Below are 16510 nucleotides of genomic sequence, written 5' to 3'. Positions count from 1 at the left end.
AAATTTGCAATATTTTATATTCAACAAAAGCTTATAATAAGATCAATGATCATAATGTTTTGTGCATTTTTGTTGACTTATTATTTTAGAAACTATATAATAAAAATTTAAACCCATGTATAGGGTATTTCCAAGGGAAGCTACATTTGAGCACGTCATTCTCTCTCTCTCTCTCTCTCTCTCTTCTTATCAAAAGGAGCTCAACATTATCCTAATTAATTACTAATTATTTCTAATAATTAATATTATTGATATTATTATAAGTTGCATATATATAATTCTTCAAACATAATATAAGTCTTAAACCAAAATCAAATCATTGTTATTGCCGACGACCATGTGTATAACTAAATCAAATCTCACCAAAGTTTAGAGGTATCAACTTGCAAAAGTTTACCTATTAAAATGATAATAATTAGAATATCAAAATGAAATTGACGTGACAAAAATGGTAAAAATATAAATAATTTAAGTTGTTTTTTTCTTAACAAAATGATGTGGTTGTATTTTCAAGTGTGATTTTAAAAATAAGTTATATAATTATAATAAACAATAATGGTTGGCGAGAAGAAATTTAAAATAAAGTAAGTTGTTAAAAGATATTTAATTAATTTAAACGTAAATAACTTTACATCGCGTATCTGCAGCAACTTTTACAAAAGATAGCAAAATTTTTATAAAAGAAACAAAAAAAAATTAGATGAATTCTGTTATACTTTGAAAATAGTTTTAATATTTCGCTATTTGTTAATATGTTCGTGATAACAATTTAATTTCTTTAAAAAATCAACTAGTATTTTAGTGGAAAATGGTAAAAATTAGAATGAAAAAAAAACTATTTACACTAAGCAAAAAAAGCAACAAAATTCAATTCAATATTTTTCTATTCTTGACCATGACCTTATTTTAAAATTTTAAAAAAATAATTATGAAATGAGAATTGGACTATATAATTGGCGGTTGTCCAAATAACTACTCTCTTTTTTTACAATCCACGGCGACGGAGGGAGCCGAGTCACCCGCCTCCGTTCTTCATCCCTCCTCTCTTCTTCTTCTTCTTCAACACTCAAATCTGTAAATGCGAAACGTTTCATTTCCATTCTAACTTATCATTATCACTTTGAATGAACTTTCTCTTGACCGTAATCACCACCAGCATCAGCAGTACTGGTTTATCTGAAGTTTCTTTTACAAGAACGTTTTCTCAACTTCTTCTCGAAATTGCCTCTCACTCTTATCGGCTCCGATTGCGATTTTCTCTTCCAAATACGGTATATGCTTCTTGTTTTTCTTTGTCTAGAAGCATTTTCTTGTGCTTGTTGTTGAGTCTTCCGGCTGATTACTGGCGTTACTTGCTGTCTATTGTTGTTTGATTGGATTGTTGAGAAAAATGAATTGATCACTCTGTGTATCGATTGATACTTTGCGAATCTTAGTTCGATTATTGAGAAATTTAGGCGTTGAAATTACACGACTGTGTTTTGTGTGTTATTTGTTGTTTAATTAATTTGTTGCTTGTGGCGTTAATGAAGTGGAAATTAAATCAATGATGATATTTGTATAGGGGCTTTGGAGATAGTAGGAGTTTGAGATGGGGAACACAATGGGAGGGGTTTGTTCTAATGGAATAGTTAAGGATGATTTTGTATCTGAGAAGGTAACTCAAGCATCTGAGGATCGGAAAGGGAATTCGCATTTGAATTTTGAGGCAAGTGATCCGAATGAAATGCCGGAGAAGTCTGGTTCTGGTGTGATACTATTGCCCTCACCTCCGTCTAAGGCTGGAAGCAATAAGGTAGGTTTATTCCATTTGCATTACCAATTAGATGTGATTAGAACCAATTTGTGAATATGGAGATCAAATTCGTTAGTCAATAATGATGAAAATAAGAGAGAAAGAAGGTGCAATTTCTGAATTGAATTTTACGTTAATGCTGTCAAGAGTTGACCCGTCAAAAAGTTTGGTTGTGGACTATGGAGGAGAGAGATCCTTTGGATTTCCTGGTGATCAACGCGGTGAAATTTACAAACAACTAGATATGATGAATATATTTGAATCCTGTATAAGTTAATACAGAATGTCTGCAAGTATAGAAGTTAAGAACATTGAAACAATACATTTCATAAGTTACAACAAAATTCAGGATATTGATTGGCAGTTTAGTCTCCTAGGTTTATGTGCCCAATAGACATTGATATACTTTAAGTAAACTTCAATACCTGTCTATATCGGTCTGTCTTATTATATAGGTTGCACCAATGAACGCACAAGCAGGGGCTCGCGGGAGGGCAGTTGATTTATGGAAAACGATTGGGATCAGTGTTTCAAATTTGCATATCAACAATGGGTTTTTTACAGCCATGACGCCTAGTGGTAGGGAGATTTCTATATTGGCTTTTGAAGTAGCAAACACAATAAGCAAAGTAGCAAATTTGTCAAAATCTCTCTCAGAAGAAAATATGCAGCTCCTTAAAAAGGAACTATTACAATCAGAAGGGATAAAACAATTGATCTCACCAAGTTTAGAGGAATTGCTTAGCATTGCAGCTGCTGACAAAAGGTGTTGTAGTCGTGCAATGTTGTCCAGCCTATCAAAAACCAACCTTGTAGTCCTAAATTTTTATTCTTGCAGGCAGGAATTTGGGGTCATCTTACGAGAAGTAATACGATTTGGAAATCAGTGCAAGGATTCACGGTGGCATAATCTGGATCAGTACTTTTCAAGGTAGTCGATATCGTCAACTTTTTCTTCAGTTGTCAGTTGATCCGAAAACATTGTTGAATAATTATGTTATTCCAGACTAGATTCGAATGATTCAAGTCAAAAACAAGCTCGAGAGGCCAGAGCAGCCGTGCAGGAACTAACCGTCTTAGCTCAGAATACTTCTGTAAGTTCAGTTTTCCCCTCTGTTCCTTCAAGATAGTCGTACTTGTGCTGATAATTGCTTGATAGAGCATTTCCAAAATTCCACTAACAACTGACTGCAGCTTCTGACTCACTTTTTGACTCTTGTAGGAATTATACCACGAATTACAAGCATTGGAAAGACTTGAGCAAGATTATAGACGGAGAGTTGAGGAAGTGGAGTTGTTGAACCAAGCAGGAATAGGTTGGTGGCGTATATAATTGTCTAGCCTTTAAAAAAGTTGGTATTAAGTTTGTTACACAAGAAGACCATCCAAGTGTTGTTCAATGTTATCGTTTTAATCTAAATATAGGGGAAACTCTCTCAATCTTCCAAGGAGAACTGAACGTACAAAGAAGACTTGTAAGGAGTTTCCAAAGCAAGTGCCTCTGGTCCAGAAATCTGGATGAGGTATTTACTTCTGAATAACTCCATATTTTGCTATGATACAAAGAACAAACTTCAATTAGAGGAGACTGTTAACTACCTAAACAATTTGAAATGTACTTTTTTGTCCACAGATTGTGGAAAAGCTCGTTATTGTTGTAACATGGATAAACCAAACAATAGTCAAAGAATTCGGAGTTGACAACACAGGTGCCTACAATTGACGAGTCATACACATTGGGGTATATGCAATGAAATACAAATCCATATGCCCCAATATGTCGTAGCATTTCTGTTCTCAGTTCTATAGGCTTGCAGCAGCATTTAACCACTTATCTTGAACTTTTTTCTTTACAAACCTACCATTGCAGATAAAACATTGCTTATCAAGGACAGAAGTAATGGCCAGAAACTGGGCGCCGTTGGTCTTGCCTTGCATTATGCAAACATAATTAGCCAGATAAATCTCATTGTAAAGCTTTTCCCCCCTCCTTTCAATTTTCTAAAACCAACTCCCAAATTTGATGCTTGTTGCTTAAAAGTGCAATTTTTTTATAGGCGTTACGTCCAACCTCCATTCCTTCAAACATGAGGGATGCACTATACCGGGCATTGCCTACAAGCATTAAAATAGCTCTGCGTTCACGATTGCGGGCTGTGGATGCAAGAGAGGAGGTATTACCTTGTTTCAATCTTGATGCAGCCTTGTAATCCTACTCACTCATTACTTAGTCATGAACAAAAATGGTTTTTCTGCAGCCAACTTATTATGACGTCAAAGCTGAAATGGATAAGATCCTTGAATGGCTTGTTCCGATTGCTGCAAACACGAGCAAGTAGGAGAACTTTTCCCTTATCCACTTAAAATAACTTTTTATAACGATAAATAAGTACTCTTCACCAATTATTTTTCCAAATTTCCATGCGTTTTATGAGTCCTTTCCCGAAAAGTGTCCAAGTTTGCTCTGGAGTTGTTTTAAAATTCTAAAATCTCAATCACCGTCAACTATAAAAACAAACACCATCAAATTTGAAAATGGCATTATTACAAAAAAGTCGTCTTCTTTCTCCCAATCCATTTCTTTGCTTTCCATTGCACGTTCCTAATTTCACCACGATCAATGACAGAGCGCATCAATCTTGTGGCAGAATTGGAGAATGGGCAACCCAAAGGTTCGTTTCATGATTCTTCTTTCATAGAAATAAAACAAAGTTCCAACATGAAGCAACGAATTAAAATGATTTGTCCATTGTTTTTTGTGTAGTAAGGAACTCAGCAAAGGCAGAGCTACACAAAGCAACAATCCAAACCGCCTCCAAACGCTCTACCATGCAGACAAAGTAAAAACAGAGAAACAAATCCTTGAATTGGTCATATTGCTTCACCATCTCATCCATCAAGCCAAACACCAACAACGGCGCTCCTCATCTCTCCGTTGCCGATCACCAACTCCCAAGGACATGGCAAATAGTTCTCGTCGTATCCAATTCAAGAGCCAAATTATCAGGACCACCAAGGATGGATTTCCGACAGACAACATACCACCGGCCAGCCAATCTCCGATCAGAAAAAGGGTGCTGGGTAACAAAAAAGGTATGGAATCTTACAAAAATGAGAATAAAGGAATTTGGACGTTAAGTAAAGCGGTTTCGGTTTCAACCTTGAGGACTATTGGTAGAGTCTAGATTTTGAGTTCAAGAAGGATGAAGCTTGGAATTGGTTTAATGTCGATAAAAACAATTTTGAGTACCTCACACGTTTATACCCACAATGAAAATAAGTACAGGGATTTTTTTAAAAAGTTTTTGACCGTGTCTTCCTTTACGTAGATACTTTTTTGGGTGAGTTTTGTTCCAAATCCCCCCTTGTTTTGTATATCAATCACACCGCTCCAGAATAATGGTCATTGTTCCTAGTTACATGTTATACGTTCGCATTTATGCGATAAATTTGCATGAAATTGATAATTCTTTTTAAAACGAATCAAAATATTATTCTGTACGTATAGAAAGAGAGCATGGAGCGTTCTAAGTATAGCTCGAATTAAATGGGGGCAGGACGAAGGAAAATTCTAAACAAGAAACTTAATTTAAATTTTACTTTTCAGTAATCATCTATAATTAATATATTAACGGTTTTCATAGCCAAAAACAGAAAAGTAGTCTAGATGATCCGACCGATTAAAACAACTTCCATTTTAACATCAAGCCGAGCACCAACATTTCAAGTAACAATAGTAATAAACCCCAAAAGGAGCGAGCGTACTGGAGAATAGACGCACAACATAAAAGGCTTTTTGTTTAAAATCCAAAAAACGAAGGAAATTCGAAGCTGAAAGAGATGTTTAATGTGGAGAGGAAAAAATACTTGCACTAACACAAGCACATAAATTTTTAAAATAAAACTTATTAGAATTAATAAATATTAGTAGATTGAAGAAAAATAAACAAAATAGTTTATTGGTCCTTCAGTAGGGATCAGATTGGAAGAGATGTGAGTGCCCAATTGTCGTAACCAGGCGTTGGGGCAGACACCCAACTCGCATTATAATAGCGAGAGCCAACCACTCATCATATCCCGTTTCTGCCTGAAGGATCATACTTTTTCACCTCCCCGCTTCCTCCTTTTTATACCAATTTCTGATCCCCCCAATCTCATCAGCTCTCCGATGTGGGACTTTTCGAATCCCTCTTTCCCAACTGGACTCCCAAGTTTATTCTTTAACACTTGGCCCAACCCAAACTTTTTTTCTTTTTTACTTTTTGCCCTGTCATTTGCCCTTTTAACTTAACCTAATTGTTGGTTCTTGTATTTTTGTATCCTAACGTAGAATTCAACTCGACTGTGACTAACATTTGAATTAGTGACGAAATTACAAATTGACATATCTTCCAAGTTGGAAAAATGATGGAATTCCATGGTATCACTTGACGTCATCATTGATAAGCCAAATTGTGTTATATAAAACTTTAGCCCAAAGTTAAATAAGTCCAAGAGAAAGCTCATGTAACGACAAGTGGGCCTGAAAAACCTGGGTCCATATGGGTTCAGCCTTAAAACAAGTACCGCTAAAGCCCAATAGATTAGGCTCATTGTCAATTAAGCCCAAACTCACCCAAAGAGTTCTATAAATAGACTAAATATCCTCTCTCACTTTGGATTTATGAGTTAGAGACCTTAAGTGAAAATGTTCAAAAAAAATCAGAAGACTCTAAATTAGACAACTTTACAAACCTAAAAAACTCCAATTTAATAAATTAGACACTTATTATATGAATTAACATAAATCAAACTATATTTTTCGAAAAACTTAAATGGACAAACATTTTCATTTTTTAGATTATTGAAATTGCTTCTAACGTAACAATGATAAACAAACCACTCTCCTTTCCCCTTTTATTGAATTTTTATATGATTGTTGTGAAACACATTAGATTATAGGAAGAAAAAAAAAGTTGTGCAAGTTTTGCAAAATAGTTATGGAAGTGACAACAAAGGTAGGTGAGTCATGAGTGGGATGAGGGTGAGGGTGAGGTTGACTTAATTGTAGTGTATAATCCAAGCCACAAACATATAATTACCCACTACTATTAGTGTTCCTCTTAATCATTATTCCACTTTGGGCTTGTTGCATCTCTTAATTGGCCAATTATGGACACAAGGATAATGTTTTATTTTGTTACTAAACACTAATGTCTCCAATAATTTATTGCACCTTTTCTCTTTTTCAAACTTTTTTAATTACTTATATCAATTTTTATTAATTACTTCCATGCAAGTACACCTAATGATATGATTTATATAAATTATACTAATATTCGTCTAAAATATTGATATTACACTTAAAGTCTTGTATATATTGGATATAACGAAAAATTACGAATGTATAAATAATGACGGGTAATTTTTTTATAGGTAGGATGTGGTAGAAGTGAGTTAAAAAAATAGAAGAAATTTACATCAAAAGTATAAATTATCGTTATCTTTTTTTTGTTGTGTCATAGTTAAATTATAAGAGTTTATTTGGATTGAGTTTTAAATGATTTATAATTTGTCAAAATTTCAAACTTTTGTAAAGTTTTAGAAAATGAAAATGAAACAAGAATACTATATACCTAAAGGAAAATGAAAAGTTATATGTTAAAAAGCATTAGTATATAATTATAATATCATGTAACTTTATTAAAAAGTCAGTCTTTTATCTTTCTATAGTATGCTTGAGATCACATGTGACGAAATTGATATGTTTATATGATTTTTTTTTTTATTTTTTTATAGCTTATACGTGTGGTTATCATGAAGTTTTGTGGTTGAATTAGACAAGACCTTCTTAGAATGAGTGTGAAAATGATATTTTTAACTAATCAATATTATTTAAAATTAAATTATTGTTTTGGTGTTTCTTACTGAATTTTAAGTTTATATTTGTTTTGGTTGTTATATTAGTTAAAATAACGACTAGATTGACATATGTGTTTTAAATAATCATTAGTAAGTATTTGTATATTTGAAGTGAAAAAAAGCGATAAGCTATAATTAATTGTAAATCAATTTGTATAAAAGAAATTGTAAATCGATTTATCATTGAATAGAAAAAGTGAACCAATTATTAAATTATCTCGATTAAAATTTGATGAAAAAGTATATACTAATTGATAAATAATTTTATCGGACCACTAATCTTTCATGCGTTGATATCATTTAAATGGAAATTAGACTCGTTTGAATTGACTAAAGTTTTTATATATATATATATATATCATTTTTATGTAAATTCTTTCGATAATATTTGTTTAATTGATAAAGGTGGTGTGAATGACTTGGAAAACAAGCAAATGGAAATAATTGAGAAAGAATTAAATCTTATGAAAGAGTGAAAAAATGTCGCAAAATTTTGTGTTCCTTTTCATGATGGATCCACTCTCTCTTTTCTCATTTCCAATAAAGGATATGTGAAGTTTCCAAGAAAAATTCATTTATCAATTTGGCTTCTGTCATCTATTTTTTTTTAATACGTACCGACGATTGCAAGATCCTCTAGAATATTTACACAATATAACGAAAGTTTACATGTTATTGATGATAGACGACATTAGTATATTATATTTATCAATGTTTATCAATATCATGATAAATGCTAAGGGAGCGTTTGGGAGAATAAATGATTTATGGGTTAATGTTAGTTATGATAATCCTAATATTACGATAGTATATGTTTGGGAGAAGACTATGATAAGCAGTATTATAATAATATACATTTGAGGAACGATTATGATTATAATAACATGTGTTGGGAGGAGAATTGGGAAAGGAGTAAGAAGATCGAGGAATGAATGGAATAGTGAAAAAGAGACAAATAAAGGATAACGAAAAACCTAATCCTAGAATCATGGAATGCATTCGGGAAGTTTTTCCATAATCATTTCCCCAAACGTGGAGAGAGTTAACATAACCCATTATACTCCTCAATAATCCTAAGACAACCAAACATCTCTAAAATTGTATTTTATAAATATTTTAATATATTTAGAAGTACTCTTCAAAATTTTGTGAGCATATAAATAAATTGAAAATTTTACGTTTTTAAATATGATGAAACATCTTGTTATTTGTATTTGCGTTACTCTATTCATTATTTATCATATCTCTTAAATTTTCTACGACTATTTTCTTATTAAATTAAGCTACTGAACATATAAATGAAAACAAATAAAAGTGAAATTTTAAAGGAAATTTTCAAACCATAGAAAAATTTGATAAACTATTTAAACCTTAACGAACAAAATCGTTAAAAATACGAAATTTATTATACTTAATTTTTGTTTGGTAAGATGTAAATATTGGATCAAATATGATGTTTTTTACGATTTTCTGATTCAAATTCCAAATATAAAAACAATGTAATGAAATAAAAACAAATCAATTACAAATAGTGAGAGAGAGGCTTTCAAGGGAGGACTTCCTCCGATGAAGGCTTCTCTATCTTTCGGCCACGTCAACGTAAATTCTGAAACGTTTGCATATAAATTATCTATTCCTCATATTTATTCTTTTCTTATTTATGGAAATGACATTATCTTAAAAAATATATATCTATATAAATAAAAATAACCTTTAAACTTCAATATTTGTTTTAAAAGTACATCTTTTCTATTTATTATTAATCAATTTTTCTTCTGATATTGAAATATAAATCTCTTATAATATAAACGTGACAGTGATTGTAGTTGTGACTTGCCACTAAGATGAAAATTTCAATTATCGAATTGTGTTAGTTTTAATATTTTTTTACTTCAACAAAATTTTGAAATGTTTTTATACAAAACCAATAGTAAGATTAGTAAAAAGGAATAGAATGGAAATGCTTTTATTTATTTATTTATAGTTTATAGGAATTTAATTTTTATGTTTTTGGATGCTTTTGTGCAAATTAATAAATTAAAATTGTGAAGTCGGTTTTGTCAGTTCAGCGGGTTCTATGTGAATGTGTCACCTACAAATATCTAACTCAATAATTTCCAATATTCATTATTTTATTTGTATTTCCTAATGATATTTATATATGCTCACAAAATATCATAATTACCAGCCACTTTTTGTTTTATTTTTTCTTATATAAATTTTATTGCCTTCCTAGACAAGAAATAAAATTTAAGATTTTTTGATTGAATGGTCTAGCTTTTAAAGAAATTAACGTAGAATGATAAATCTTTATCGCCTCTTGAAATAATGTGACATAATAAAAAATATAACAAGATATTCATATTGTTTTTCTTTTACCATCGTCGTTCAATTGGTCCCGTAAGTGTACTCTCACTATGATGGTATGCTGGAACTATGTTATATTAGATTAGGAAATCTTAAATTTGTAAAATTTAATAAATGTAACTTTTTAGATGAGTATTGATTAGTTATTCTAATTAGAAAAATATGTTCATGTTGTCTAAATTATTGTTTTATTTATAGAATCTCAAAATACTTTTGTAAATATCGATAATTTCTAGTAATATGATATAATAGAGCATTTTTTATATTACATATATTTATTGTTAGGTCACTTAACAACAATCAACAATGGTGCGAAATCCACGATATAAAATGCATTTCCAAATTTCCAATAGAGTATTGGGATACGAAGTCCAATAATTTATTCCAGAAATACCCTTACCCTCATCCCAACGCAAACAAACACTCCAATTGAATTAAGAGCGAGTCGGTTAAACTTTCCTCTACCAACTTGAATCACGTCTTCTTCGGTAACTCCCAAACTATCAATGGCGGTTCTCCAAATTTGTATCAGTATTCCATCTTTCTCTTTCTCTCCGTATTTATTTCATTTTCTTCACATCTATCTCCAACAAACATTGCCATCCTCTTTCTTCTTCCTTTGCTTTCTGACAAAAACAGAGCTCCAACTCTGTTTTCACGCTTACCAATACTCCTTTAACCGCCGTAAGAAACAGAATATAATTTCTCTGCATCTCCAATCCCTTTTGCCCCACCACTCTTCAACAATTCTAGCCGTTGCCCATTCCCTCTTTTCTCTTCCTTTTTCTATAAATACCCTTCCATCTCCATTTCCCCTTTTCTGCCTCTACTTTTTCCCCTTTCGCCGGAGCTTGTACGTCTCCGGTTACACTTTCTTCGACGTTCTCTGTTTCTGCTCCAATGGCGGTGACTGGAACTCAATTTTTGTTGGCAATTCTAAATCTGCTGCTGTTGGTACCGGGTGTGTGAAGATGGAGTAGTTCATGGTTGATTTTGATCTTGGGTGGTTTTTGTTTTCTAGGTTGTTGACTTGTTGTGCTCTGTTTTTTGGATTTTCAGGTGGGTTTTCGACGAGCTTTACTTTTGTTAACAAATGTGATTTCACGGTCTGGCCGGGGGTTCTCTCGAACGGCGGCGTTCCACCGCTTCCCACTACAGGCTTCTCTCTTCAGAGTGGAGAGTCCAAGACGCTACCGGCGCCGGCGTCTTGGGGCGGGCGTTTCTGGGGAAGAACACTCTGTTCTGAAGATTCCACCGGGAAATTCTCTTGCGCTACTGGTGACTGTGGCTCTAACAAATTAGAGTGTACTGGAAACGGAGCAACCCCACCAGCCACTCTGGCGGAATTCACTCTCGACGGCTCCGGCGGGCTTGATTTCTTCGACGTCAGTCTGGTGGACGGTTACAATCTTCCAATGATGGTTGTGCCCCAAGGTGGTTCCGGCGATAACTGCACGAATACCGGCTGTGTTGTGGATCTCAACGGCGCGTGTCCGTCAGAGCTGCGCGTGACGAGTGCCGACGGAAGAGAAGGCGTCGCGTGTAAGAGCGCGTGTGGTGCTTTCAACCAACCGCAGTATTGTTGCACAGGCGCGTACCAAACACCGGACACTTGTCAGCCGTCGATGTACTCTCAGATCTTCAAGAAAGCGTGCCCACGCGCTTACAGCTACGCGTACGATGATAAGACGAGCACTTTCACATGCGCCAGTGCTGATTATGTCATTACATTCTGTCCATCGCCAAATACCAGGTAAATTTACCGAAAACCCCCTCATCAAAAGGGCATTATCGTCCAACTAACATAAAAGAGCTCTCCGATATGAACGTTGCAGGGTCTTTGTTAACTGTTGCCTTAGCCCATAAAAAGGGTATAACTGGGAATTTGCTTCGAGGAGATAGGCTTTTTTGTCCATTTCTTATTGTCAACCGCCATTAGTGGTGGCCGACACAAGTGGGCAAATTGGGCACGCCTTTTAACATAACCGTAGTCAAAAAGGTCATAAATGACATTTCCACCAATAAAAATGAACAATATGATTTTTTTTTATGCAGCCAAAAGTCATCGGAGGCACAGAATTCTCCGGCAACTGCGAACCCATCTTCCGGCGGAGACGGTGCAATGGTATACGAAGGTGCATCCTTGATCCAAACCGATGCAGCGTCACCGCGAGTAACCGGAATATCAGCGATCGGTACGGTGGCGATTGGGTGGTTGTGGCAGCGGATGTTCCACTTCTGACTGCTCACTGGAAATCGTACGGGCCGAGTCCATAACGCGCATATGTTACTGGGCCCACGGCTGGTCGTGAAGTGGGCCCGTTGGGCCTTAACTATGGCCCAGGAATCGATCCGTTGATGTTAAAAGCCCACCAGACTCCACCGTAGGCTGACGAGAATCTGACAAATTATGGGGAAAATGGTGGGGAAGATGAGAAAATATGAATTTAGCTAAAGTTAAGAGTACAAATTTTAATTTTTAATTTTGTTTGGATGGATTGATAAAGAAAGAGGAATGTGAAGAAAGGGGAGTTGGGGATTCATTTACACGTAATTTAGATAAGGATATAAAGTGTTGGGTAATAATTCACATCATATCATATATAGATATAGATATTATAATACTATATGTTATATTGGATTTTATTATATGATATTTCCATATAACCACTTTTTTTTCCTCTTTTAATGGTTTAGCTTTTTTGACATTTCTTTGTGCCTTTGATGATCAACGCTTTTGAAAAGCTTTTGAATAGAATGTATGACCAAATGCAGATCCAAAGTTGGATTTATATCAAAATCTGATAGGACGGTAAATTGATTCTTTGCAATAAACAAATCATTTCCACTCCTTTAATCAACTAAACCATTATAATTAAGTATCTAATTTAAAATTAACTGCATTTGTATATATATAATATAGGTATATAGCGTTAGAGTTATGGTTCTAAAGAAATGGTTCTAAAGATTTTGTATAGTATGTAATTATTCAATAATATATTAAAAACATTTGGGAATCTAATTTAATCGATTGTAGCTATATACTTAGACGAAAAAACATCATACGAAAATATATTACATTTTAAAGCTTTGGTCTTTGATACCTATTAGTACGATATTTAACTTATACGAAAATATATTATATTATAATGTCTGTATTTAGATGTTATTAGTTATAGTAAATATTGAATATACAATGATATGAAATATTATTATTACTATTATTTTGAAAATTGTGAGTTATTTGATGAAACTCTTCAGTATTCACATAGACAATTACAATAAAATTCAATAGTTTATATTCAACAATCTATTGATGCAATTACAATTAGCATAAGTTGTATCTTAGTTGTTATTTTTAATTATAGTTAAGTTGAGTCGCTTTGATTTATTCTCACTATACGTGATAAAAACTTAAAAAAAAATCACTGTATTTGAATTTAATTTAAGATCAATACACACCAATTAAGAAATAGTTATAGCAAAATGGGTATTATGGGGACTTTTTTTAGGGTCAAAACAATATTTTTGAATTGAATAGTGAAATCAAATGCGTTCAATCGTACAAATCTTGAAAAGTCACAGAAAAGATATCAGCATCCAATCTTAGACATCAGAATCTTAAGTCGATAATTGGTAATTTTCTTTCAAGATCGAGGTTCGAATATTTCTATAAAATTTGTTGGGCCAAGTTGATGGGCCAACTGGGACCAAACCAATAAGATGTTACTTTAGGTTGGGCTCAACTCAGGCCTTTGGGCTAAGAACAATTTGATGAGTTTTTTTCTTTTTCTTTTAATAATTTACTTTCTCTTGTATATATAAACTAAAAAACACAATGAAAAAAAAGCCCTATATTAGTGTGTTTTGATATTACGTAAATTGTAGAACTAAGGTCATATTTGTAAAATTTATAAGGTGAAGAGACCAAATATAAAAACCAATGTAAAGTAGTTGAGTATGTCGGTGTGTGTGTGTGTATATATATATATATATATATATATATATAGTGACTGATAAGTAGAGCATAGGACTTGAGAAGATAGCAATTAGATGGAAAATTTTAAATGATTTTTAATAATGAAAAGGGAAAACAAAATCAGGTGAAATAAAATCATTGAGTGATGGACATTTGACCATAATTTAAGATTGGAGGGGTAGGCTACAGTTGGAAGTTGGAACATCCAATAAAAAGCATTTACAAAATCTTCTATAAGGAAAAAGAGAGAGAGAGAAAAAAGAAAAGCCAAAATAATATCCTACGTACAAAGTCATTTTTACATCTATTTCCAGCTATCTTTTTTCTTAACTATGTCTTTCTTTCACACTAAAAATAGGTATATGTAGTTATTGATTCCAAAATTTGGTATATTATCATTCTCGAATCTTTAACGTTTGGAGCTGGAACCAAATGAACGTCCTAACTAATCTTGCACGGTATTTAACTGTAAATATTCTGATAATCAAGTTAGTTATAGGTTACTATATCTTTAATAGAGATAGAGGTTTTAAACATAATTTTGTTTTTATGGCCGACCTCAACATATCTATACATATGCATTATTTTCCTTTGGTACGATACTTCTAGTTAACTTCTATTGCCGAGGTCTTATTATTTTTTATATTCTAGGATGTGAGTCGATCTCTATAAACACTTGCGTTGTTGACTAGTTGAACCGAAAACTGTATAAAAACATTATCAATTTTACATTTTAATTTTCTTAGATTTTTTTTTTGATTCGTAAAATATTGGAAAGATTATAGATTAAAATGTTAATGTTTTAAATATACAAAACCTATAATTAACATAAAACATGGTAGTTCATAATGATATATACAATAATATTGTTAAAACTCAAAAGTAGGTTAGATGATATAACAAGACATACGAATTGCAAATAATTGAAAAATAACCGATTAAGATCCTGTGAAAACGTCGACGGTAGTTTCTAGACACATTTTCTATAAGTATTTTTCTTCTAATCATAATTCCATATCTTTAGGTTACTTATTCGTTCAAATGTTATGTAAATTTATTCACATACTCCTTCCAAACTCGAGAGTCCCTCCCTCCCTCTTTTTTCCTTTCTTACGCTGTTTAGACAAATTGCTACTACTCACTATCTCACAAGTGGGTGATATTATAATTTGAAGTCTCTTGCCATCGTTGTGTTCATTGCTAAGAATTTGTTTGGATTTTTGAAATAAGTCATCTACAAATCTAATCGAAGAGCCTCTCGTTTTAAATTACTAAAACACTTAATTTGATATCATCTTAAATTACTAATTTAAAATTAAAAAACCTTAAATACTCCATTACCTCCGTTGGCTTCTTCTTCGTTGATTTCAGTAATTTAATTCTTTTAGAAAAAAAAAACATAAAACACAATCAAATTAAATAGAATGAAAATAGAAAAGAAAACGATTACAGCCAGAGTACTATTTATATAAATAAATGTTTGAAAAAAGAAATTAATTGTGTATATATATAAAGAAAAGGCACGTGGAATGCAATAGGAGATGTCGAGAGATAGGGAGTAAAAAAAAGGCAGTTTACGTAGGAATTCCATCTTTGCATGTCATCCTCTTCTGTTTTCCTATCCATAATTAAAGCTTCACGTCATCATACTTTTTCATTTTTCAAAAATATTTATATTATCAATTACAAATTTTCTACTAATTTAAATGTTAATTCTCATTAATTAATTTCACTTATAAAGAAATTTTGATAGTTATTTGTGAAAAAAAAGTTAAAATAAACAACTTATGATCATCAACAACAAATTTATGAAATTCGATCTCCGCTTTTGTTATACTTAAAACGATAATTATTTTAAGACATTTATAGACATAACAAAAATTAAAATTATTTATAAAATACAACAATTTAATTAATCACATAACTTAAATACGATTAATCTAAGTTAACAACTTTTTTTTAACAGTAAAAAGAATATTCAACAAATGAACGATCAAAGGTTTAAAATAATATAGCAAAACCTATTCTTATTTTATCTTGTAATTAATGATGCTACATTTAGAGAATAAATATAATTTAACTTAATCTTAAAGAAATATAAATCAAATTTTGAAAACCTAATTAAAGATACACTTAATTTGAAAAAAAAAAAAAAGAAGAAAAGCTTTGAAAACAACTAGCTCGTCCTATAGGATTGATTTGAAAGGCTATTCTTTTATAAAGATTGTTTGGACAATAGTTTAGCGATTATATACTCATAACTATTCTAAAAATGTATATTCTTTTCCTATCATCTTTTAAATGATTTGCTACACTGTCGGTTCTGTTAATGTAATTAATGAGTCGATAATTTTGAAAAACGTTTACCTTAACCCCACAATTTTTATATTCACTTTTGAAAAAAAAAATACTGAAAAAAGAGTACATTTTACAAACACTTTCTTGGTTTTTCATTTTTTCCTTAATTG

The 16510-nt window shown here is 32.2% G+C and overlaps 3 protein-coding genes and 1 non-coding gene across 6 annotated transcripts in view; 2 read left to right on the top strand and 2 right to left on the bottom strand.

The window, feature by feature from the left end:
- The first annotated feature begins 907 nt into the window (after positions 1-907).
- LOC103488051 (protein PSK SIMULATOR 2) lies at positions 908-5140 on the top strand. 3 transcript variants are annotated; one of them, XM_008446594.3, is made up of 13 exons: positions 908-1271; positions 1565-1795; positions 2251-2561; positions 2634-2726; positions 2802-2889; positions 3018-3111; positions 3221-3318; positions 3429-3504; positions 3666-3766; positions 3853-3969; positions 4054-4130; positions 4423-4467; positions 4560-5140. In XM_008446594.3, the coding sequence occupies exons 2-13, from the start codon at positions 1592-1594 to the stop codon at positions 4978-4980; spliced, it is 1725 nt and encodes a 574-aa protein (XP_008444816.2). In that variant the 5' UTR covers positions 908-1271; positions 1565-1591; the 3' UTR covers positions 4981-5140. The 3 variants fall into 3 exon arrangements, with proteins under 3 accessions (XP_008444816.2, XP_050938305.1, XP_050938304.1); XM_051082348.1 differs by having other exon boundaries at positions 2251-2726; positions 4564-5140; XM_051082347.1 differs by having other exon boundaries at positions 2251-2726.
- Positions 5141-5768: 628 nt separating this feature from the next.
- On the bottom strand, positions 5769-5874 carry LOC127148735 (small nucleolar RNA Z279/snoR105/snoR108). Its single transcript, XR_007819810.1, has one exon. It is a non-coding gene; the product is annotated as a small nucleolar RNA Z279/snoR105/snoR108 (small nucleolar RNA).
- Positions 5875-10363: 4489 nt separating this feature from the next.
- LOC103488052 (thaumatin-like protein 1b) lies at positions 10364-12712 on the top strand. Its single transcript, XM_008446595.3, has 3 exons — positions 10364-11024; positions 11123-11816; positions 12119-12712. Exons 1-3 carry the CDS (start codon positions 10964-10966, stop codon positions 12303-12305), a joined length of 942 nt encoding a protein of 313 aa, XP_008444817.1. The 5' UTR covers positions 10364-10963; the 3' UTR covers positions 12306-12712.
- A 1932-nt stretch (positions 12713-14644) lies between these two features.
- LOC103488061 (multifunctional methyltransferase subunit TRM112 homolog A) overlaps positions 14645-16510 on the bottom strand; it is a 61354-nt gene continuing 59488 nt past the window's right edge. The window contains exon 3 of the transcript XR_007819521.1: positions 14645-14655. The gene's annotated coding sequence lies outside the window, so the exon portion shown is untranslated. The remainder of the gene's footprint in view (positions 14656-16510) is intronic.

This window comes from Cucumis melo, chromosome 3, assembly GCF_025177605.1.
Source record: "Cucumis melo cultivar AY chromosome 3, USDA_Cmelo_AY_1.0, whole genome shotgun sequence".
Taxonomy (NCBI): domain Eukaryota; kingdom Viridiplantae; phylum Streptophyta; class Magnoliopsida; order Cucurbitales; family Cucurbitaceae; genus Cucumis; species Cucumis melo.
Note: the sequence above shows the minus strand (reverse complement) of the source record. Positions and strands in the feature narration are given on the sequence as shown.